A 24,944-nucleotide genomic window follows, 5' to 3' on the forward strand; every position below is an offset into this window, starting at 1 on the left:
GCTGCGGGCTCTTTCAGAAGCAAAAACAGGCGGTCCAGCTGTCTTTTTGGGGCGGTCTGTCGAGCCCCCTAGATCCTTAGCAGAAGTCATTCAAGGCATTCCATGCTACATTGGGCAAATCGAAATGTGGTTGCCTTGCCTTCTGATTCCTTGTTTTTTCACCTGCTCCTACCCACCTCTTATACTAAACTTAGTCTTGGCATACTGCCAAAACAAGTAACTGGAAATGAAATAAAAACCTGACTAACATTAACATAACAGTTTGTGGAACAAGGGAATGTTTGCTCTCCGTCCCAGGAAAGCCTGACTAATCATGGATCCTAAGTCTTGAAATCAAAACCAAGAGCCACAATTCTCTTTCTGTCCATTTATTTCTGTGAATACAAGTGGGAAACTCAGATAGGAGGGAAGCACCTCCCCCTGAGGGGTTCTCCCCAAGGCTTACAATACAGGGAGATTCTGCTCCTTGGAGCAGATTCAATAATAATAATAAAAAAGGCACACAGAGCAACAGCATGCAAGCCGGACAGCAGAGTCCTTTTTTTCTCCCTGGGCCTCAGTGTGGCCAAAGCCTGTGGTCATCAACCCATAGGGAGCAAAGTTCAAAGTTATTGCTAAGGTCCTGGGATCAGAGGAACCAAAAGTTGTGAAGTTATGTGGAGGAATGAACACTGAGGCCAACCAAAGTAACCGGAATGAAACCCTTGACCTATAGCACCCCACCTGCATACAGAGCAGGGAAAAAAATTCAGGGAGTCAGACCCCACAGGAACAAGGGGCCAGTCACATTCAAGTATGAATGGTAGGGCACCTATAGGGCAAAGAAGATGGAGTGAACAAAGGGCAGCACAAACTTGGAGAGTAAGGAACAAACATTCCCACCTGGATCACATGGAGTACATAGAACTAAATGGATAGATGTGCCCCATCTGGCAGGGTTCTGCTTTGGTCCAGCTCTGGAAGGAGCCCAGCCCAGGGCAGATACAGGCACTTTGGAGACCTTGGGCTGGATCCAGCACCGACAGCCCAGGCAGCCTTTCTCCCCTAGGACAGGTGAAGGCCAGGCAACGAGGGATAACAGGGCAGTTGGAAAGGTGGCTTGGAACTGCAAGACAACAGTCTGTAGGCACTTGGTCTGGCTAACAGGCTCAGACGTGGGGCCAGATGATCCGAGTCACCTTGATCCCACCCCCTAGTTGGCTTTGGTTTTGCCATTAGCAATGGCACCGTTCTCATGGAAGCCATTCTGCTGGGTTTCTGGCATGACCTTGGGCAGACGCTTGCCTCTTGTGTACGACTGGTACCAGAAGTTGGAGAAGAGGATGAAGAAGATAACGCCGTAAATCCAGATGAGGTGGATGAAGATTGGGAACTGGTAATCGCATTTGGGCATGAAGTAGTACTGGGAGATGTGAATGGAGACAAGCACGAACTGGAGCTGGAAGCAAAGGCAAGGGAAAGGTTATATATATATGAAGATGAAAGCCATATATATCCCTTTCCCCACCCACAAAAGAGGACAAACTGAGCTAGAGATAGTCAAACTGGAAGAATAACTAAGACTCTAGCATGAGCAAGAAATGCTGGATTTGATCCCTTCATTCTTGGTCATTCAACAGCCAAGAGAAGGGGAGAGGGGTAACACAGTATGGCATACCACTGCCCCAGCTAATTTATTCAGACAAAAAGCCATGGCCTAATTCTCCATGTTCTTTCTTTCATTACTCACCAGCTGAATGGCAGTGATGTGCTTCTTCCACCAAAGGTACTTTTGGAATGCAGGGCCAAGAGCTGAGAGCCCATAGTAAAAGTACATCACCACATGTACCATAGTGTTCACCATAGCATGGAAAGAGCCCATTCCTCCTGTAAGTAAATAAACAGAAAGGAAAATCAAACGTAAACAAGAAATAAGATTTATAATCACCAAAAGATAAGGCCTGTTCATGGGTAATAAGACGTATTACACACATAAAGCAAGAAGAGAGTAACCTGAGGCATCAGAGACCATAAATATAGTAGAATCATAGAGCTGGAAGAGACCACAAGGGCCATCCAGTCCAATTCCCTGCCATGCAGGAATACACAATCAAAGCACCCAACAGATAGCCATGAATCCTTTGTTTAAAAACCTCTACCACACACAGAGGCGGGTTACAGACCGCTGAAAAGTGGTGGTCTGCTGCCGCCGCTGGTTGCAGCATCCAGGAAACGCAGCAGCCAAACGGCGCGGTTCCCGGACGCTGCAAAGAAGGAGCGCGAAAATCACGCTCCTTCCTGCACCCTGGAAGAGACGCCGCAAGTGCCGAAGCGCAAACTCGTGGCGTCATTTCCGGGGCGTGACGTGCGGACGCAGCGTGTCCGCTATGTCAAGATGGCGGTGGCCATATGGAATGGCCGCTGCCATTTCGTACGGACTCAATCCGTACTAGGGTTAGGGGCGTCTGGAAGAGACACCCCTTTCTAACCCTAGTACGTGCTGAGCACGTACTTTCCTGCCCGTTTGTAACAGGCCAGAGTTAGTGTGTTCCACTGTTAAACAGCTCTTACCATCAGAAAATGTTTCCTAATGTTTCTTCCTGTAATTTGAATCCACTGCCCTGTGTCATAGTTTCTGGAGCAACAGACTACAAGCTTGCTCCTCCTCAATATAATATCTTTTCAAATATTTAAACATGGCTGTCATGTAACCTCTTTCCACCTTGGAAACCTTTAAGAAGGCCATTAAGACGGATCTCTTCCGGCAGGCCTTTCCAGACTAGGTCCACCTCATTTTCCTGCCTCCCCCCCCCACTTCTCTCTTTTCTCCATCCCCTTTTCCATCCTATCTGGTCCCCGCTATACATTTCTTTTTTACAAATCTTCCATTATTTTAACTGATTTTATACTACTGTTTTAATATCTGTCTGGTTTAATTCTTTTTAGTATACTATGTTTTTATACTGGAGAGGGGGAGGGATACGGGTTTTAGATTTTTAACTGTATCCTCTTTTATTGTTGTAATCTGCTTGGATTCCAAGTGATTAAGCAGAATATAAATTATTATTATTATTATTAATTTATCTTTTCCAGGCTAAATATACTTGGCTCCCTATGCCACCTCTCATATGTTATAGTTTCCAGATCTTTTACCATTTTGGTTGCCCTCCTCTGGAAATGTTCCAGCTTGTCAATATTATTTTTGAATTGGACACAGTATTCCAGGTGAAGTCTGACCAAAGCAGAATACAGTGGTACTATTCCTTCCCTCAGTAGACACTATACTCCTATTGATGCAGCCTAGAACTGCACTGGCTTTTTTTGCTGTTGCATCACACTGCTGACTCATGTTCACCTTGTGGTTACTAAGACTCTGAGATCCCTTTCACATGTACTATTGTCAAAAATGGTGTCACCCATCATGTGTCTGTGCATGTTGTTGTTGTTGTTATTATTATTTGCCTAAGTGTAGAACATTACATTTCTCCCTGTTGAAATTCATTTTGTTAGCTTTAGCCCAGCTCTCTAATCTGTTATGGTCACTTTGAATTCAGATTCCATCCTCAGGGCCATTAGCTACCCTTCCTAATTTGGTGTCATATGCAAATTTGATAAGTACACCCCCTTCCATCATCCAAGTCATTGAGAGATGTTGAATAGCACTGGAGCCAGGATAGAACCCTATGGTACCTCATTATTCACCTCTCTAGGATGAAGTGGAGCTATTGGTGAGTAGCATTTGGGTTCAGTCAGTCAAACAGTTACAAATCCACCTAACAGTAGCATTGTGTAGTCCAGTGGTTCCCAACCTGTGGGTCGGAATCCCTTTGGGGGTCGCCAGACCCTTTCATAGGGGTCGCCTAGGACAAGCAGTGATGCAGTGGGGGGGGGGGAGCCTAGAGCTGCCTCTCCAGAAGCCTCTCAGTCAGGGCTGAGAGGGAGGCAGAAGGGGCTCTTCAGGACCAGGAGGAGGAGGCGTTGCCTGGGAGCAGAGCCTCTTGCTGGCCATTTGGCCCTTTGGGGCATGCAGTGGAAAGGAGGAGGCTGCGATGATGAGGAAAAGCAGGGGGCTCCTCCGGATGGTCCTGGCCACTTCCCTTGGCCCCCTCCCTCCTCCTCTTCTTCTACTTCCAGAGCAGCCTCAGCCCAGGTGAGCTCCTCATTCACCCTCCCTCGCTTTTCTCTCTCTCACACACACACACACACACTGCACTTTGAGACCCCTTTAACTGCCCTGGCTCAGTTCTCTGGAACTCTGGTGTCTGTGGGGCATTTAACCCTCTCTGTCAGAGAGCTCTGGTGCCACAATAAACTACAATTCCCAGGATTCCATAGCATTGAGCCCTGGCAGTCAAAGCAGTGTGTTTTGGACACAGATATCCTCCTTTTGTGAGTTAACGAATGAATCCAGTCCCTAGCCTTTATATCTCTATCACACACTGCAGGAATAATAACCCACTTTGAGACTGCTTTAAGTCAATGCTAGGGGATCCTGGGAATGCTGGTGTTTGGGAGACATTGAGACTTCTGTCAGAGATGGCTCTGAGGCCACAAGAGACTACAATTCCCAGGATTCCCCAGCACTGAGCAGTCTCAAACTGGACCATTTCCTCAGTGTGGATGCACCTGTTCTGGGGCCACAGTGTACTACAATTCCCAGCATTCCCCAGCACTAACCCAGGACAGTTAAATCACTCTCGAATTGATTATTTCCTCAGTGGGGATGCAGCTTTGGTGAGCAACTCTGGGCATTTCAGTCCAGCTATGTTTTATTTCTGCAGTGTATTTTGGACCAGAGACAAGGTGACCAGACGTCCTCCTCCTTTTCCAGGATATGTCCTCTTCGGTCAAATTTCAAAATGTCCTCATTTGGATCATGGCTAAGCAGCAAGAATTTATAATTACATGGGTCTTTTTAGCTTTTATTTTTGGTCATGTCCTACATTTTTTGCTTGAGTGCCCTACATTTTGGGGTGAGGGCATTGGTCATGGTCACCTTGGTCAGAGAGCTTTACAGGGGTTTAACTGCCATTCTGCTGTGGTGCTGGAACAAACCACCATTCCCAGAATTCCACAGCATTCAGCCGAGGCAGTTAAAGTGGTCTCAAACCAGATTATTTCTTCAGTGTAGATGCAGCCCAAGCCTTTTGCCTCTCTTATGCCTGTATTACTGTATTACTATTACCACCACTTCTGCCAGTTCTTTTAATACCCTTGGATGTAATCCATCTTTCCTTGAGACCTGAATTCATTTAGACTGGCCAGGTATTCCTGTGCTACCTTTTTACCTGTTCTGTGCTGCATTTCCCCACGGCATCAGCTCCATTTTTCCAAGGCAAAGAAAGTATTGAGTAGTTCTGTCTTTTCTCTGTCCCATTAGCATTTTGTCATCTTCTCCACGCAGTGGCCCTACCATTTCCATGTTCTTCCATTTGTTACACACATAACTATAGGAAGCATAAGCTTGTTCTGTGCTTTAGCTTTTCTGACTTTCTCCCTGCATGTGCTGGCTACTTGTATGAATTCCTGTTTGGTGATTTCCCCCTTTTTTCATTTCCATTTCCACACAGTAGTAACCACTTAAAAATGATCCAAAGTGTTTCTTACAACTTTCAGATTTCATTTAGTATGGGTTGAATAAAACCTGTAACATCTTGTGACTGCAATATGTATATATCCCTCAATAATATATGATATAAATGTGGGATATTTGTTATATAACCAATGTCAGGCCTTATCACCAGATATGCACCAGCACATATAGGGCTAAATTTTATCGCTATCAGCTAGAATACACCCAATAAAATGATTGGTGAATGGTAAACCCACATTTATAAAATCTCATTGATTCAATGGGTCTCCTCTACTTAGAATAAACTGCAAGTCTAAGAGAATTTGATGTCACACATAATCAAAAGATAGCATGAACATGTCTCTGCTCATGCATATTACAATTTATTCAATTTCTTAATTCTGACCACACTAAAGGTTTGCACTGAGTTCACAAGTTGCGGATTGCTTTTTACTAAATTTAGGTGCCTAGTCACATTTTTATAAACATTTTTATGCCGACCGGCTTTCTGTGTACAATGCATAGCAGGGTGGTTTTATGAAGCAGATGAGTTTTTAGTCTGTTTATAACTTTTGTATATTTTATGTGATTTTATAATTATATTTTATATTGTGTATATTTTATGTGATTTTTATATAGATATTTTAATTGTTTGAATTTTATTGCAATTTTAAAAGTTTTATCTGTGAGCCACCTTGGGGGAGCCGCTGGGGAGAAAGGCGAGATATAAAATAAATAAATAAATAAATTTCAGCTGTGACACTATACATGTAGTCCTGGAGGTAAGTGTCACTGGCTGCAGTGGGATTTGTATCAGAGTAGATATGCACTTGATTGCAGTTTACCTTTTGCGAATACCAATATGGATGGGTGTAGTTTAGGAAATTCCAGGTCTATTTTATTCTTTTTCTGGAACAGAAACTATTAATCTACTATTTTAAGTTACAGAAAAGTAACTGTGTGATGAAAATGCAGCTGGCAAACGAGCTAATTCCTGTGCTTTCTGCCTCTTAGGGTACTGTATTGATTTTATTGTGTTATAATGCAACAGCTAAAATCTTAGTGGATGAGAAATGGTGTTTCAGCTCCCACTTTTAGTAGTTAACTAAGATCTGAAAGGTAGCAGAAATTACATTTCCACATTTCTCATAAACTTGATAAATCAAAAAGTGAAAATTTCCATTGCAATTGCCCATAATTTATTCACTTGAAGAAAATTCAATACAGATAAAATTAAGTTTATTTGATATGAAATTAAATGTGTGATTCCTTTTGGTTTAGAATCTATCTTATATTCTTCACACACACATTTTTGAGATTCAAGATGGTAAAGAACATATCTTTGTATAGTTGTGCAATATTTATATATGCTGAACAGAAAATATTTTCTGCAAGATTATTGCCCTTATTTTAATTATTGATGTCCTGGTTACACTCAAACTAGACTACTGTTACAAATTCTAGAAGGTGCTGTCTCTGAAGACGTTGTGGAAACTTCAGCTGGTACAAAATGCAACTGAGTGAAGGTTCATGAAGGCTAAGCATATAAAACATATTATTCCAATATCCTATTGGCTGCACTGGGTGCCTAATTGCTCCCAAGAGCAATTTAAAGTGCTAGTTTTGATAATGAAAACCCTAAATGGCCTGTGACCAAGTTGTATGATAATGTACATGAATAGGAATCTGCCTACACCCTTAGATCAGTCACAGCTTGAGGTCCTGCTGATGAGAATGGACAGAACCTTTTCTGTGATGGGCTGTTATTTGGGGAGCCCCATTTCCCAGGTTTGTGCTCCTCAATTCCTTTAGGTAGACCCTGATGATGATAAGTCTGCCTTTCCTAACACTGCTTTAATTGTTCTAGGGTATTTTGTGATGGCAACTGGTTGTTATATGCATTATTTTATAGATTTTTTGTCAATTTGATGTGAAAATAGAATCTATGTAATCATTTTAAAAAAGCAAATACAGCTTTGTATATTTATTGCCTTTTTATATATATGGAGGATTATACTTTGTTTATAATTGAGGGTCTTTTAGTTTTGAAAAAATAGTTAAGTTTGCTGAAATATCACTATTTTAGAGCACTATATCAGCTTTATACAGTGGTACCCCGGGATACGAAAGCACCGCGTTACGAAATTTCTGGGATACGAAAAAATTCTATAGGAAAAAACTGTTCCGGGTTACGTTTTTTTTTTCCGGCTTACGAAAAAAATTTTTGGTGCTTTTCGGCGCTTTTTCGCACGAAATCGCGGCTTCCAGCGCTAGCGCCTATGGCTTTTTCGGGTTGCGAAAGATTTCGGGTTACGAAGGGCGCCGCGGAACGGATTATTTTCGTAACCCGGGGTACCACTGTACGTAATTCCCATGCATGTACTCCTTAATATTACTTATTGATATAGGCATACATATTCTAAAATTCTAAAGTTCTGTGTTAAGTTGACTCTCCTAGGCAGTCAGCACCATGGCAAAGTGGGGTAGGAGAAAGAATAATGAGCCTAGCCACTTAGTGAACTGAACAGCTTTCACCCTCTGGGTTTGAACAAAAAACACAGCATTACAGTGGTGGCTGTTACCACTGATTCCCCAGTGACGGGCAGGGCAACCCTGCAGTTGCACTGGTTGTGTTACTGGCCCCATTTTGTAGGGAAAACACTAGGGCTCCAATACAGCAATTACTCAAGCCTTCTTCCCCCCTTCTGCTTTCAATGAAGGAGACATTCCTCATAAGTAGGAATCACAGGATGGGCATAAATCATATCATAACATCACTCCTCAGAACAGTGATAAAAGTGTCCCTCACTTATTCGATAGGTTAGGGAGCAGAGCACATAATGGTTCTACATTTCAATGATTTCTGATTTTTGACAGCAATCTGATCCCTATCCTGTCAAATGAATAGGGGGTTTCCTGTAGTTGTTTGGTGTGAAAGGGCACCAAGAAGCAAAGACTGGCATAGACATTCCAATCCAGGTCAGGAGGAACACATAGAGAGTTCTTAACTCCCTGAAGTATCACAGAGCCTAAACGTACTGGGCCTAGATTTCCCAATTTCTGTTGGGGAAATACTATATGGAATGCAGGTTTTGCTCCCAAGCAGATGAAGTCAGCAAAAAACTGTTTTATGGTATATGACAATGGTCCCCAAACTGTGGTCTTTTAAGGGATTTTGGACTTCAGCTCACAGAATCCCAGACTATTGACCAACATGGCTGAGGCATCTGGGAGCTGAAGTCCAAAATCTCTTAAAGGGCACAGTAAGGGGATCACTGGTATATGGCTTTGATCACTTCTCTTGAAGCTGTAGTTGGGCAGGTATCTTCTGTGTTAATGCCTGCTTTTTGCTTTTGGCAAGTAAGGGGCTGGTTCATGGATAGAGTGTAATACTGTGTGTCCCCCACCCAGACAAGATCCTAGGAATAGGAGATTCCTATATAAATATCAGACTATACTTGTAAAGAGAACAAAGGATGCATACTCATCAGAAGAGAAGTGTGCAGTCAGACCATGTAAAGCTTTTCAAACCTATGATACGTTACACGCCACATTTGTTCATAACAGGGACAGTGTAAGAGAGCCACAGATTTGGTAATAATCGTACAGATCATGGTTTCTCAGAAGTCAAGCTCCAGATTATGAAGCTTCCCTAGATCTCACCTGGGCCAAACTTGACACCCCACCACCAGCTCCAGGGTAGCACTGAATGATGGAACACATGGAGGAAGGTCACCTGATCATTCTTCTTTCTTAGGATAAAGATCACCTGGAAGTAACAGCGCAGTGTGAGAGAAAGGCGTCTGATTCTGATCAATGGTATGACAAAGGTCCAAACACACTGCAGAAATCATCCAGTTCAATCCAGTTCCCTGGCTCAATACTAGGTAATCCTCGGAATTGTAGTTTATTGTGGCACCAGAGCTCTGACAGAGAAGGCTAAAAATCTTACAAAACTTACAGTTCTCAGAATTCCCTAGCATTGAGCCAGGGCAATTGAAGTGGTCTCAAACTGGATGATTTCTGCAATGTGTTTTGGACCTAAGACATCACCTTCAACTGATGTTACCACAGGATGTTAAGCAGAAGAAAAGTAGCATCATGGGAGGGGCCCCAGAAAGTGATAGTCAGTTATCACTGGCAGCGTCTTATAATTCAGTTTTGATTACTAGATGGGAAAGAGACACAAAAATTTAGCTTGCTCCCCAAGAATAACTTCCCGTATTAATGAACCAAAATTGGTCACTGTATCTTCATTACTGCTATCCATATCATATGGATAAGACAGGCTGGCTGACCACCATCTTTTCCAATTACAAATAAATTGTTGAGGTTTGGAACAAAAATATTCTATTTGTACTTGAATTAAGACACCAGATCAGGGATGGGAAAGTTCTGGGAGTCCAGGGGCCAGTTTTCTACATGGGTCACATCTGCTTCCCAAACAAAACCATAAATAGCCAAAAACTCTACTTCCTGTTTTATAAAACCCCTTTGGAGAAGGGAAGGGGGGGGGTTATGCTTGCTTTAAAGAGGAACTATGCTCAGAGGCTTCCAAGAGTGAGTACCTCCCTGTTTTGTCAGAATATACATTTTTCCCCAGTGGGAGACATGTCAGAGGGCTTGGACTACATGGGGACCACAGACCTTAGTAGTCTCAGGTATGACAGAAGCAAGCAAGGGGTGTGTGTGTCACTTACTGTGTCCATCAGTTCAATGAACTTTGAGAAGATAAAGAGCCAAGCCACACGGACCATCTGCCAAGAGACAGAATAGAAGTCAGATGTCTCATTGGTCATCAAAACACTACATCTATTTTCTCCCTTGACTCTTCTACCTACTTCCCTCCCTTCTGTACCACCGGCCCACCTCCCTTCTTTGCAAAAGATCTCAAGTGTTCTGATAAATCCCATGCTGATCCTTACATTCCAAAGTAAAATGAAGAAACACACAGAGGGACTAGGGGGGAGACTGGATATTGAGGAGTGGAGTGAGAGGAAAAGGACAGTGCTTACTCGTAGGGCACTGGGACGTTGGGAAGTGTCCACAGGGTCACACCTCCAAGTGTAACCACTCAACCATGCTGCCGAAAGGAACTGCAAGAAAAAGAAGCAATTAGAGCACACCATCCACGTAGTTTTCCCCATTAATACATTTTCATCATCATCATCATCATCATCATCATCATCATCATCATCATCATCATAATATATGAACAAACTCACAGCAAGTCTGTGGAATTTTCAGCTAAATAATTGTAACACATTTTACAAGTGTGTGTGTATGTCTTATACCAATATATATTGGTCTTATGGCCTCTAGGATTTCAGATCCCATATAATTTATCCAAGTAGTGCATCTATAAATCCAACTTCTGCTATTATCCCTAACAGTCTTATTTTACACCATGATACTAAGGCGTGAGACAGACCGCCCCAAAAGGGTGGCCTGCCGGTGGCCTAATTCCCTCCGGAGGGAAGCCACAGCCGCCAAACCACGCAGCTTCCCTCCGAAGGAAAAAGAACCTGGAAAAAACCAGATTCTTTTAGCGCTGCAGGGCAGATGTTGCAAGTGCACCAATGGTGCACTCATGATGTAAATGGCGCACGGTGCTTACGTCACAATGGTGGTGCCCATCACCGCGCTATGCTAGGGTTAGGGACCATGTAGTTGCCTCATGGTCCCTAACCCTAAAATCCATGCCAGCACAGCACAAAAGGGTGGTCTGTACCGTGCCTATAGCAAAGGCAATCCTTAAAACACACTTCCTTTGATTTATTCTAATTAACTTCACTGAATAACACTATATTATGTCAAGGTTGTTTTTAAAAATGTAATAACATTAACAATACTCCTTCACCCAAATTATGACATCTCAAATGTATTATCTGTACTGGGGAAAAGTTGCACATTTATAACCAGACATTCAAGAACTACTAAATTGCATGTATTATGTCACTCAGCATACCAGGCTATAATGGAGACACAACCTGGTCTTGCAGGATGGCATATTTACATATAATATGGATTGTAGAAACTTACAGAGAACATTGTCATTGTGACTAAGCCTTCTGGTTTGGTTTCCTGGCAGGAAAATTGTTTTGCATAGAACATACTAGTATGCCATGTTTTTCAGAGGGAACAATTAAGACTTTTAATTAAGATTTTTGGAAAAGCATTTCATATTATGTTTGAATTCTGGAAGTGCCCTCTCCAAGTGAATCTTTCAGTCTGAATCAACTAATTTGGTGTCTTAGAGCACCTTTAGATATTTTTAAAAATCAGGAAGAATGAATATAAACCCCTCACACTCTCATTTCTCTATGCTTGTGAGTCTTTTGCATACAGGTATTCACTCTGTATCTACAAGATGACTTTCTCTCTTTCCCCGACTGTAAGAATATCCCTTAGCAATCCTGGTTGCTGGAATATGCATTAGCTGTCAGTTTTTCATAACACTGGGATGTTATTACTCAGGATGCTGCAGAGTTATTTGTGGAATTATTTCTGGAGGCTTATCAGAGATTAATTAAGTGAATATCACAAATCTCATTGAAGACATTTGAGACCTAGGATTATATTGTAAACTAGTTACAGACAGGATGATTTTGGGGGAGTGTAATGCACAACCTTCCTGCCTCTTGCCTGATTTAAGACAAACAGCTTCTTCTGCACCCAGTGTTTACATTTCCCAGAATAGGAGGAGCCCTAAAACAAACACTGGAAATGTACCCCAAGCAATAATATCCATACCACAGCACTACAGGCTTGACCTAATACAGCAAGAAGAGACTTACCTCATAGACCATGTAGATTGACAGTGCTACCATGGAGAAATTATAAACAACCATGAACTTCTTGAGGTTCATAGGCTTCCGGTTGGCCATAAGCCGTGGTCCAAGTGATAGGACAAAGTAGACATAGCTCAGCAAGATACCAGTCATGAGCCAAGGGGAGCCCATAAGTGGATACGAGGCAATCCGGGGGTCTGCCAAAAAGGGGGGGGAAAAGTAGATTATTCAGACATATGAATGCATGTGTGCATGGGAACTGCTTCAGTATCAGCTGCCCAATGCACCTGGAATGGGATTCAAGGGTTGGAAACAGTGCCACCCCTGCATCAGGTGACAATCAATGAGGGAGGGGGGGACTACCAGGGTGGGCAGAACTTCTGCCCCCAGGCTTCTGGTGGGGTCTCTGGAAGTCCGGGGCCAGAAGGACGTCCGCAAGGGTTGGAGCCATGCCCTCATGGGGCGGAGCCACACCCCTGCGGCCACAAGCAGCACCCACGCAGCCTGAGGAGCACCAGTGAGCACCCATGTGGCCTGAGGAGGGCCAGCCCAGACTCAAGGAGTGCCGGCGCAGACTCGGGAACCACCCACGGAGGTGGAGCAGCTCCCAGAAGGGGTGGGGAGAAAACCGGGTATCACCCCCCATTCTGGGGTGTCACCTGGTACAGCCTGCACCCCTCCACCCCTCCAGTGATGCTACTGGTTTGAAGTGAAAAATATTTCTGGCACAAGGGTGAAAGTAGGTAAGAATCATGGGGCAACTACCCACTGGGGATCCCTAGAGGAAAGGTAGGTAGCATTTCAGTCATTCAGTCCTGTGACTCAGTCAAACTCACCTGCTCCCTTCATGAAGTTTTGATACATATTGACCAGCGACTCCATGGCCACAGTACTGGCAGCTGTTCTGTACAAGAAGCAAAAGAGTAAGTCAAGTCACTAGGAATGAGACTAATGATGTTTAGTCCAAGCTCAATCAGAGAATGGCACTTATCAGCTATCTTAATGAAATAAGCAATTCCCTCACTTCTCCTTAGTCTTAGCACTCTTGTCACTTTTCTGCACTTTCCAGGGAATCCCCCAACTGCAAATTTTCTACTCCTGCTATAACCAGCTAGGGGAGGGGGAGAGCTCATGTGCTCTTGAACACTTTCCCCTACCAGGCCCCTAAATCCCTTATGACTTTGCCATGTCATAAGAATCAGTTATAAAAGTTATAAAAGAAAAGTTTAGCATGGTATGTGCCAGCACAGTAGATATAAACCTGTTAAGTCACAATTTCAGTCTAGACCACAAAGCTCTGTGAGCATAATTTTATTCCTATTTTCAATATGAAGCAGAAAAAGTGATCACTGGCAGCCTATGCTATACAAATAAGCCACATGCTCTTTTCTCAGAATAAACAGGCAGATACAGTTTGCCCATGATCTACCTCAATTTTGTGGAAACTGTCAAATAGAAACAATTAGCACCTGGCCCAGCCCTGGCTTCTCAGTATTACTCTACAGGCACAGTCTCCCCAAGCTGTTCACTCACCAGTAAGTGTAAGATACGTAATCCATCCTTTAAGCACTATTTCAGGGGTGGAAGTCATGTGACCCATCAGATATTGTTGGGCTGCAAATCCCAGCATTCTTCATCAATAACTATGTTGGCTAGCTCTACTGAGAGCTGCAGTTTATCAAAACCTGGAGGGCTGCATAAGCCCCACCCCTGGTCTAGATCAAAGATGGGCAAAAGTGTGGCCCTCCAGATGGTGCCGGACTGTACTTCCGATGAGCCAATACAGCTAATAGTAAGGAATGATTGGAAATGCAGTCCAAAAAAATCTAGAGGACACACATTGTCCACCCTAGCTTAGATAAAAGAGGCAACACAAGTTGTCAATAATACACAAAAGGTGAGGTGAAATAAGCCACCATTTCCGATATGGGAGCCACATTCTCTAAGCCAGAGATAGGGAATGTGTGAACTCCAGTGGTTGAATCAAAAGTCCCATCAAACCTATCCATAACAAACAATGGTAACACAATGCAAACTGCAGTCCAGCAAGTTCCACATGGTTTCCATCTCTGTCCAAACGTTAGTATCCCTCTCATTAGGTGACTGCATTAATTTGCTTCTGGCCCTATGCTTGGTCTCTACATCCCAAGATTGTTATAGATATCATTGTTGGAAAGAGTACAAGTACTAAGTACAAATTCTTACAAAATCGATAGCACTGTTGCTATAGTATATACCACATGTGTGCGAGGTTTACCTTCCTAAAAGCCAGTAGCAGATTTAAAAACTGCAAGGAAAACTGCTAAACCAGATACTATAGTTCTTAAAGGATGATGGCAGCCTAGAGAAATGCTGTCTGTTTGCAAAGGCTTCATTTTTCCGAATGTAGTATGCTCATCTATAGTAACAAAAACCAACCCCCTAGAGCAAAAGGAGCTCTAAAATTACTATTAAATATCTATTCAGTAATCAAAATAAAAAAACAAAACCAGGAAGATGAAAAAGTGAACATATCTAGAGAATGTAAAGTCTCCCAACAGAAATTCCACACATTCTTTCACACAAGCAGGAGAATCTGCAAGTCCTCCTTGCATCTTTTCTTTTTCTTTAAGCCATTTAGAAGAATGCATAGAAAGAAAAGGTTTGCCATAACTCCTGCTTTTTCAAACCTTAACACTGTGTAAAAAAAAAGTAATACTGTATTAAAATACAGGTAAAAAGTAAAGCTTTTACATCCAAAACAAAAAACACTCTGAAAGAATGAGTTAAGAAAGTTCACAGGCAAGAAAGAGGAAGAGACGCCCTAAGCTTAGTGGCAACCTGCCAATTCTGTTCTCGATTTATCTGACATTAGGGGAGCCTGGGACAACAGAACAGCCTTACAGAACAGCACAGCCAGAGAGAGAGTTTATAATCAACAGAACATGTCCAATTTGGGTAGTACTCTTTTGGCTCCAATGTGACAGTGAAGTACTGGAAAAAATAGGGAAAAGGAATGGTCTAGTTCTGTCTTCTCCAACCTGACACCTTCCAGATATACTGGATTACAAGTCCTATCATTTGCAGACAATTATGACCATTTTCATTTCCCCCGTTTCTGTGCAGGTTCAGAACGCATAATCTTTAAGCATCTTATAAATAACTAGAGCACAGCCAACAAGAAAGACTACCACAAGAACCATGGTTACAGAGAAAATACTTCTTCTGATGCTCATAGGTCTTGCGGCCTCAGCCACCTGGCCAAGTAGCAAGTACTTTCTCACAGTATCAGAGTCTCAGTCACAAGCGTACCAATACCTAGCTGTAGTACATGGAAAATTTAAATTCTAATGAACTAATTTTCCTAGTCTTATGAACACATGAACTTGCCTACTGAGAAAGTAAGCACCAAGCTTAGCAGGGCTTAAGCACAATTCCTTTCACACAACACATGCATACACATATACACACACTGCCCAGGCTACTTCTTTGCTGAAACAGCACTGCACACAGAGACAAGAGAAACTGTTTCGTCCCATATGGGCCCAACCTGTTCAGCCTGTTTGGAGGCAGGAGACTATTCTACTCAGCATGCTATCACACAGCAGCCCAGCCCAGCCTTTAGATTGTGGAGCAATTCTCTCTTATAAAAATCCAGACCAAGAACATAGTACAATCTCTCTCATCTCTTGAGTAAGTGCAAGGGAGACTTACAATGGCCTCAGAAGCCCACTCCCACACATGACAGATCACACACTATTGCCCAGGTACCACCCTTTCCTGGCACCCATACATAATAAAGATGTCAGACAGGACAGACCAGAATAGCAGCTTAAATAAGAATTTTTACCAGTCACATTCTAGTATGTTACTAGAAGGGCCATGAAAAATGAATCCCAGCCTTGGCCTGAGGGATAGAAGTATTTCAGCTAAGAACTCTGACAAAACAGAAGTAAGGGAAATGACAGGGTGCATAAAATTAATGATTAAAAACATTTAAAATTAGATCTTTTAAAATTTAAATCAGTTTTATATTATATATATCATATTAAATTTAACTACTGGCTCCCAGAATTCCCTCCTGTTTCCAAAGACGTTGAACTGATGGATGGAATAGTTCATCTGTCTCCCTGTTGTTCCAGAAAAGAATTAAAAGTAAATTTCATCACAGACACATTAAATGAACCTGTACATCCAGTCTCATAATGAATTAATGGCTATCACAATCGGACTCATGCATGCTGAGCTCCTTACAATAAAAAATGGGCAACCAACAAAAATAGTACTGGTCTGTCCAGCACTGAATGGTAATTACCAGTTCTTGCTTCAAGTCCTGAGTTCTCTGTATCTCTCTCAATCTCAGCAGATGAAACTTGCACAATATACAAAGACACAGGCTGAGTGATGCTGCACTCATGCAAGTGGCTGGATCAAGCAAAACAGAAGAATTAATTAGGACAGAAAGACAGTATAGAAAGAAAGGACAAAATGATCCCTCCACTTTGTCACAGGAAAGAACTGTCATAGCTTCTTCTGAGCATAAGAGAGATTGTATCTTGGAATATTTTGAATAAATTTCTTTACTGGCTAAGTGTAAATAATGCAAAAAGAAGATGCAAAGTCAGCACCCAGAAACCAAGAAATTATCCATTCCCCAATACAGCCAAACAGGGACCCACCCACCATGTGCTTCCCAATGGGTACCCATTGTAGACATACATACTGGCATCAAATTCAACTATGACTCTCCTTCTACTGCTGCAGTTTTTCATCTTTGAATTCCAGCTCCACCTACCTCTGCAAACAGGGTCCTGGCATAACTATAACAGGACATATCAGGTTCTTAGCCCTGTTGCATCTCCAACCCACAGATGTTCCAAAGCCAACAAGACAAAGCTCCGCACCCACATCGGAGGCTTGCATAGAAGTGTTGTGCCTGGTACTGCCACCCACATTGGAGCTGGGAGGAATCTCTCAATAGTATATTGATGCATAGAGATGGAGGAGGGGATTGGAATGCTGGTATGACTGGCCTGCTGGGGGGCTGAGTAAAATATCCAGAGCAAAAGAGAACAGGCAGCCCTGAAATCGAAAGAAGCATTCTTGCAGAGAAGTGTCAAACCCAAGCCTTCTCTCTAGCTATCACAAAAAGCACATTGCCTTTCAGAGAACTAATGAAACATCAAATTTCTCCTGGTTCACAGCTGTGTCATAAACCATAATACAGAACTGTCTTAATCCACATAAGTTGACAAAAGAGGTCATAATGGCCCAGGCAGGTATAGAAAAAACAACAACCGAATCCTTCAAGTTAGTGGGAAACTTCAGGACTCATCACATGGATAAAACTGTGAAAAGGAATGAAAGCAAAGAAATCACTTGGAAAGTCTTGAAGGCTGAAAGGCTGGTCTAATTTGCTGGTCTAGCCATATGGTTCTCTGGGACCTAAAATGTCACTGCTTCTTAGCAAGCCATAGTTCCCCATAATGTTGAGAGTGGTGTAGTTAAGTCTTACGGATTTGGAAGGGCCCTAAAAGGCCTATTTGGCTCATAATTTTGGCATCTGGACAGACAGGCTCAGGAACCAGATCCACAAAATGTCTTTGCAAAACAGACAGAAATTCCTCTCCTTGCACAAAGCTGAAGAAAGATTCCAATTTCCCCTCATCTCATCCTTGTAATTTCAGACAAAAAATCTCCAGTCCTACAACCCAAGGGCCCAACCTTATCTCCTAAAACATGTAGCACTCCTCATAGAACCCTTGTACTGAAACCAATCTATATAAAATTTCTCCCTATATATTTTAACTTGGTGATAAGTCCCAGAACGGCCAAGCACCTCAGGAGAAAAGCCATGTAAAAACAAATTCTCTCTTTATCATTTCCAGGCATGTTGTCTTGCCATTAAAGTGCAACCTAGGCATGATAGTTTGGGTTGGTATTTAAGAATACACTATCTATTTTCTTTTCCAACTCAATGAAAGATTACAGATTCACACTTAACGTCAATTTACACGGCTGTAATTATTAGGGTGATTTCCAAACATGAGAGAAAAGTGTTCTGGGCTCTACTGGCAGAAAACAAACAAAACTTCTTTCATTCTGGTATGGCAGCCACCTATGGCTATACCCTCTCTACTTCCAAGCTGGAACTCATGGAGACCATATCAATAATGAAAGTCACATGCATTTCCTGAGTAATAATCCTGGCTTGATCTAGATAGGGTTCTTGGCTGAGACAAAACAAGATATTTCACAGTAACTGTACTGTTGCACATGCTGCAATTAAATCCCTTGAAGCTGCAGAAATAAATGTTGTGCATAGAACAGTTTGCTCAGTAACAGCTGGATAGGAGGCAATACCCAAAGACTAGTGATATCCCCCAAATTCATACATCCTATTAAAATCTAGAAAGATGATGACCACTACCTAACTACCTAAAATCTAGAAAAATGACCACTACCATCTTATCTATCAATATCAATATCTGTAAGAATGAACCAGTACTACAGTATTCACAGAACCAACTAAAATATTGCATGAAAAGATTGTAGTTCATGGTTTCATACTCTTGTCAGAGTTCCAGGACAAATAAAATAGACCCATGACTCAAGGAGGACAGCCTTTCTCAGGTGAGATGACCCATGAGTCATTTATGAATGGGCCTGATAAGAATACAAGCTCCAGGTAGTGAGAACTACCAGCCACTTTCTTAACAAATGGGGGTGGGATATAGCAGCAAATTAGCATGCTATGTATAGGCCTGCATCCAAACTTAGTACAGGGCAGTATAAGCCACCATTTGTTATGCAGTTGTGGAGTGCCTTCTTCCCACAAACTGAAGTTTGTGTTGACATTTAAAATACCACAAGCATAACTTGTAAATAGTGGTAATGGACATCATCTGAAGCAGTGAGAAGTGATACTTAAAATTATTTAAAATTCAAATATGGTTTACTTTTAGTTTTTTGTGGGTTTTTTGGGCTATGTGGCCATGTTCCTGACATTTTGCCAGCATCTGTGGCTGGCATCTTCAGAAGATGCCAGCCACAGATGCTGGCGAAATGTCAGGAATAAACTCTTCTAGACATGGCCACATAGCCCGAAAACCCACAAAAAATATTAAGGCCGGCCATGAAAGCCTTTGACTTCACATGATTTACCTTTGCTCAGATCTAAGCACTGCCCTTGTTACAGAATCCCAGAGATTCTATGATATGATTGAAGTGTTAGTCCGATGGGCAATGTTCCAAGAACACCAATCTCCCTCACAAGTACATTTCACATAGCTGTTAGACTCATGTGCTAGACCAGGGGTAGGCAACCTTTTTGAGCCGGGGGCCGGGTTGCTGTTCCTCAGACAACTGGGGGGCCGAAGCCAAAAAATGAATAATTAAATAATTTTAAAATAAATAAATAAACCGGGCCAAATGTAGGACAAAAATTTCAAATGGAGGACACTTTTTTTTTTAAAAAAAAAAATGGAGGACATGCTAAAAATTTGCTGATTTTTTGAAAAATGTTAATATAAATTCATGTTTCGGAGGCTTCTATAGACAATTGCCCCCCTTGCCCACCACTTGCCCCCTTGCCTGCCTCTTGCCCCCCCTTGCCCGCCTCCTCCTGATAGACCAAAGGCCTCACGCGAGAGGCCAAAGGGTCCGGCGGCAATCGGCGGCAGGACCGGGCTGGGGCCGGTCCCAAGGCCTTGCCGGGCCGCATCCGGCCCGCGGGCCGCAGGTTGCCTACCCCTGTGCTAGACATACAGCTGTTAAACTCACTATAGACTATAGCTGTTGGCCATAGTCTATAATGTTGTACACAAGCCAGGGCAAACTTGTATTCTGTTTTGAGGGAAAACATTTTATTCTGATTTTCCGGGGCAGTACCTGTTAGTCTGGTGCAGCAAAAGAACAAAGAACCTTGATTCACTTTAAAGCTACAGTGCTTCTCTCATAGTAAATTTGTCCAAGGAGGCTCTGTTCTGATTAGCTTCATTTCTACCTGTGCAAAAGGAACCTGGTCATAATGCTGCCACATTACTGGTAATTGTCAGGCCAGAAATGAGCAGAGGCAGAATCTGAAAGGCTCAGCCAAAGTCATATTTTCAGAGTAAGAAGCTGATAAAACAAGAGATGCTCCCCAAAGATTATTCCACACCCAACCACCTCAACATCAAGAAAATGTGAAAGGAAGATGCCAACTGAGGACTGATGAGGCACCAGTCCAGTTAGAGGTCATATATTTAAGTCAATTATGACTCTGGAGAACATGGTTTGAATCCTGCCTTGGCCATGGAAACCCACCGGGTTACTTTGGGCAAGTCACATGCTCTCAGCCTCAGAGGAGGGCAATGGCAAACCCCCTCTGAAGAAACTAGCCAAGAAAGTCCTGTGATAGGCTGGCCTTAAGAGTCACCATAAGTCGGAAATAACTGGAAGACACCAACAACATTTAAGAGTCAATGTAATAAAAGTCTTAACCCAGATCTTATAATAATTTATTGTTTAAATTCAAATTCAGTTGCAACACTACACAATGGGTACATATGTAGTGTTAGATTTCTTCCTCCTACCAAGAGTTCTAAATGTGTACTATAGAAGCTAAATAGCTAGGTTGGTTTAATCCTGCATGAGATGAACTCAAGGCTTCAGGGAAGATACTGAATCATATTAATGTAGGTCTACTCTTTGCATGTATCGTATAAATACCTCCCAAATGAAGAGGCTCCTTTTTGGTTGGTCTATCCATTAGCAGTGAGAATCATTAGTGCATCTTACAGTAGCAGTTCAAGGATAAAATTTAAGATCCAGCATCTGCTTTAAAAGTACAGCCAGCCCTCCATATTTGTGAATTCTGCATCCATGGCTTGAAAATATGCCCCCTATTCCAAAAACAAACCTCTATTTTGCCAATTTATAGTTGTTCCTTGCCTTCAAGTCATATTTGATTTATGGTGACCCAAAAATGAACCTATCACATGGTTTTCTTGGCAGTTTTTTCAGAAGAGGTTTGCCATTGTTATCTTCTGAGGCTGAGAGAGTGTGACTTGCCTAAGATCTCTCAATGAAATTCCATGGCTGAGCAGGGATTCGAACCCTGGTATCCAGAGTCACAGTCCAGTGCTCAAAGCACGACTGGCTCTCTGTTTTATAAAAGAGATACCATTTTACTATGCCACTGTATATAATAGGACTTAAGCAACCTCAGATTTTGGTATCCATGAGGGGTCCTAGAACCAAACCCCAGAGGATACCAAGGGCTCCCTGTACAAGCTCATCTCCCAAAGTGCGTCCACTTTGGGAGCCTAAATGTAATCCCCAACCTAGAGGAAAAACTAGAAGCAACATGCTGACATACGCATCATTCCCAGAGTTTTTAATCCCAAACTATCAATGCTTTTTAATCCCTAGAGCTTTCAACTGTTGCCTGCAGGTTTATGTAGATGTATATACTTAAGGATCTGTAACTCGTTCTTCTTTGGCTTTTTCCCCCTTCTGAAGATTCTCACACCCACTTAACTGCTTGGTGGCTCTCATCTTCACTATCCCAAAATCTGCAAACACAAGGCCTGACTTTGCAACAAATACTGCCTCTACTGTTTGGATGTAGGGGCTGCTTGGCCCAGGAAAACAATCAGAAGAGAAAGGGTTAAGCAGTCCATTATTCTTATGCTGGAAAATGGTATAAAAACATGAATCACGGGGAAAGATATATTTGTGGACATCTTAGTTTAGATCCAAAACCACAGGTTTCACAGGAGCAGCTCTAAACTGCAAAAGAAAGAGCAGACATGCCCATATTTTTGAGATATAAAAGTGACAAGACCACAGAATAGGTTGTTTAAAACCACTGTTGCCACCAATACAAGTTGTATCTCTCTACTCCCACTTCATCTACTCCTTGGAAACAGAGGTCTGGGTGGAGGTTTTCTAGAGGCATTGCAAAACAATGTAGTGTGTGGGTGCTATCAGATGCAACTTGCACCTCACTGCTGTTCCCACTCCCAATTTTACAAAGTTATTTAAGTTTGTGCAACTGGATCACCCCTGGATGATGGCATGGACTTGTGGTATGAGTAGTTACTCCTACAGAAGATACTTTGATTCCTTGCCTGCAGGTACAACAACTCATTAAACGACTTGCTAGAAAAGAGTGGTTCATAAGGTTGAAGCAATGGCCGTGGGGATCAGAAGTAGAATAACAGAATCATAAGAGTTGGAAGCAGAGTGAGCAGATATCCTAACTGCAAATGAGAACAAAAGCACCATAAAATGTAGAGCATTCAAGAAAAAAGTAGGATGTTACAAAATAAAAACTAAACACACTAATGTAAATAGCCCTAAAAGGCATTCAAGAGAAAAACAAAAGACATTAAAAAACAAAAAATGAAAACACTAATATAAATGTAAATGCATGCTTCCAAGGTCCAAACCAGAAATGACCCATAGTTTTTTGTGGTTTTTTTGGGCTCTGTGGCCATGTTCTAGAAGAGTTTATTCCTGATGTTTCACCTGCATCTGTGGCTGGCATCTTCAGAGCATTCTCTGAAGACGCCAGATGCCACAGATGCAGACAAAATGTCAGGAATAAACTCTTCTAGACCACGGCCACACTGCCTGAAAGACCCAGAAAAAACTATGGATGCCGACCATGAAAGCCTTCGGCTTCACATTAGAAATAATCCACTCTGACACTGCTTCAGCTCCCTTGGCTCAGTGCTAGGGAATCCTGGGGACTGTAGTTTATTGTAGTGCCAGAACTCTCTGGTACAGCACTTTATAGTAATAATAATAATAATACTCTGACAGGGAAGGCTAAATGTCTCACAAAACTACAGTTCCCAGAATTCCCTAGCATTGAGCCAGGACAGTATTATTTCCGCAGTGTGTTTTGAGCCTGTGTCTATATCCCCCCTCTATTGTTTGTTAATGCCAGTTAAGGTAATTACAAATATTCTGCAGTGTGTTTTTGGATCTAAGTCATGCTCCCAAAACGGGAGGGCGCTTTGAAATTCCTCCTGGAGGGGGGAATGCCAAAATGTAGGGTGTGCCTTGGGCAAAAAAGGAGGACGCCTGGCCACCCTGTTTGGGAGAGGGCCATCCAGCCTGACTCCATTTTGCCAGCACTCCTGACAGATGGCCATTCAGAGCCTCTGTTTGAAAACCTCCAAAGAAGGAGACTCCAACACTCCTCTGAGGCAGAGCCCTGACAGCTTCTCTTAGCTCCCAAACACAAGGCAGAAGTAATCCAGTTTGAGACCCTTTTAACCGCCCTGGCTCAGTGCTATTAGGGAATCCTGGGAGCTGTAGTTTTGTGAGACGTTTAGCCTTCTCTGTCAGAGTTGTTGTTGTTGTTATTATTATTATAAAGTGCTGTAAATTTGAATGGCGCTGCACCAGAAATAGGATATATTTATTTCTCTGTCAGAGAGTTGTTGTTATTATTATTATTATAAAGGAAATATTTAGCCCTCTCTGTCAGAGGGAGTTTCTGGTGCCTTGGCCAAACTACAATTCCCAGGATTCCCAGGGCAGTTAAAGCAGTCTCAAACTGGATTATTTCTGCAGTGTGTGTCTGTGTGTAATATGAAAATAAAGCACAATACTGTAATAGTAACAACAATAACCCTAATGCTGAGGTGGAAATCTCTCTCCCTGGAGCTCTGAGAGCCAAGGGCACACAGGCCAAGCCCTGTTGTTGGGATTGCCCAACTCCCAGCATCCATGATGACAGAAACCAGACACACACATATATACACACACACACAAAAACACACTTAGGAAGAAGCCATGACACTAGAGCTCCCTCTTTCCTAAACCTGAGGTACTTTTTTAATCAGTCACATGCCAGGAACCGCTTTAACTCTTTTTCCCCCTCAAGGCTATGGAATTCTGGGAGCTTTGCTCCGCTCTGGGCCCACAACAAACTCCAACTCCCAGAATTCCATAGCCTTGAGGGGGGAAAAGAGTTAAAGCGGTTCCAAACTGGATTATTTCTCCAATATGGATGCAACCCAAGTCTCCCTTTTTGTCCCGCCTCAGCCTTCCTCAAGAGAATGAACCCCAACGGCCTCAACCTCGAGGCTAATCTTCCCCGCAGTCCGAGGCCTCCTGCTCCTTCCTCCTCCTCCTCTCACCCACAGCGTCGTCCCTGAGAGGCCCACTCGTCAGCTTCCTCCTTCTCCTTCTCCTCCTCCCCGCTTCTTCTGGTGGAGAGAGACCCGCTCGGTCAGGAGGCCTCGGCCCAGAGTTAAAGGGGGCCGCCCCGAGCGCTCAGGCCCCGGCGATTGGCAGAGAGAGGCGCTGACTCTGTGTTACTTCAGCCGACGAGGAGGAGCCTTGTTAGGCCTGGCCTCGTCGTCGCCCGCCCCTCGCTTGCCTGCCTGGCCTTCGACTTGGGCCCGCTCCCTCCGTGGGGCAATCGACGCCTCCGCCTTCCTTCCCCGCCACTGCCAGGCTCAGTGTGGGGCGTGTATCGAGGCCCTCTGTGGGGCATTTGTTAAAGCACATTGCGGCGGGGCATTTATAAAGCCTTCTGCCCAGGAGGGGATTCCAGAATGGCCTCCATTTTGAGCACTGCTGGGAAGCTGGGGTTGGCATTTATATGAGGGTGGCCAGAC

At 42.9% G+C, this 24,944-nt stretch overlaps 1 protein-coding gene across 4 annotated transcripts; it reads right to left on the bottom strand.

Moving 5' to 3' along the window:
- Window positions 1–352: 352 nt before the first annotated feature.
- ELOVL1 (ELOVL fatty acid elongase 1) lies at window positions 353–24,707 on the bottom strand. Of its 4 annotated transcripts, XM_042463147.1 has the most exons (9): window positions 24,462–24,595; window positions 16,637–16,746; window positions 13,179–13,246; window positions 12,349–12,539; window positions 10,567–10,647; window positions 10,252–10,308; window positions 9,215–9,320; window positions 1,730–1,866; window positions 353–1,438 (listed from the first exon to the last, which is right to left on the bottom strand). In XM_042463147.1, exons 3-9 carry the CDS (start codon window positions 13,222–13,224, stop codon window positions 1,193–1,195), a joined length of 864 nt encoding a protein of 287 aa, XP_042319081.1. In that variant the 5' UTR covers window positions 13,225–13,246; window positions 16,637–16,746; window positions 24,462–24,595; the 3' UTR covers window positions 353–1,192. The 4 variants fall into 4 exon arrangements, with proteins under 4 accessions (XP_042319081.1, XP_042319083.1, XP_042319080.1 ...); XM_042463149.1 differs by lacking the exons at window positions 16,637–16,746; window positions 24,462–24,595 and adding an exon at window positions 24,643–24,707; XM_042463146.1 differs by lacking the exon at window positions 16,637–16,746 and having other exon boundaries at window positions 24,462–24,615.
- Between the last annotated feature and the right edge of the window lie 237 nt (window positions 24,708–24,944).

This window comes from Sceloporus undulatus, chromosome 4 (assembly GCF_019175285.1).
Source record: "Sceloporus undulatus isolate JIND9_A2432 ecotype Alabama chromosome 4, SceUnd_v1.1, whole genome shotgun sequence".
Taxonomy (NCBI): domain Eukaryota; kingdom Metazoa; phylum Chordata; class Lepidosauria; order Squamata; family Phrynosomatidae; genus Sceloporus; species Sceloporus undulatus.

Coding starts and splice junctions, on each gene's coding strand:
- ELOVL1 (XM_042463149.1), bottom strand. CDS start 13,224: ATGGAGTCGCTGGTCAATATGTATCAAAACTTCATGAAGGGAGCAG. Junction 10,648..12,348: donor CAATCTACATGGTCTATGAG/GTAAGTCTCTTC, acceptor TTTTTCTTGCAG/TTCCTTTCGGCAGCATGGTT. Junction 9,321..10,251: donor TCATTGAACTGATGGACACA/GTAAGTGACACA, acceptor TGTTACTTCCAG/GTGATCTTTATCCTAAGAAA.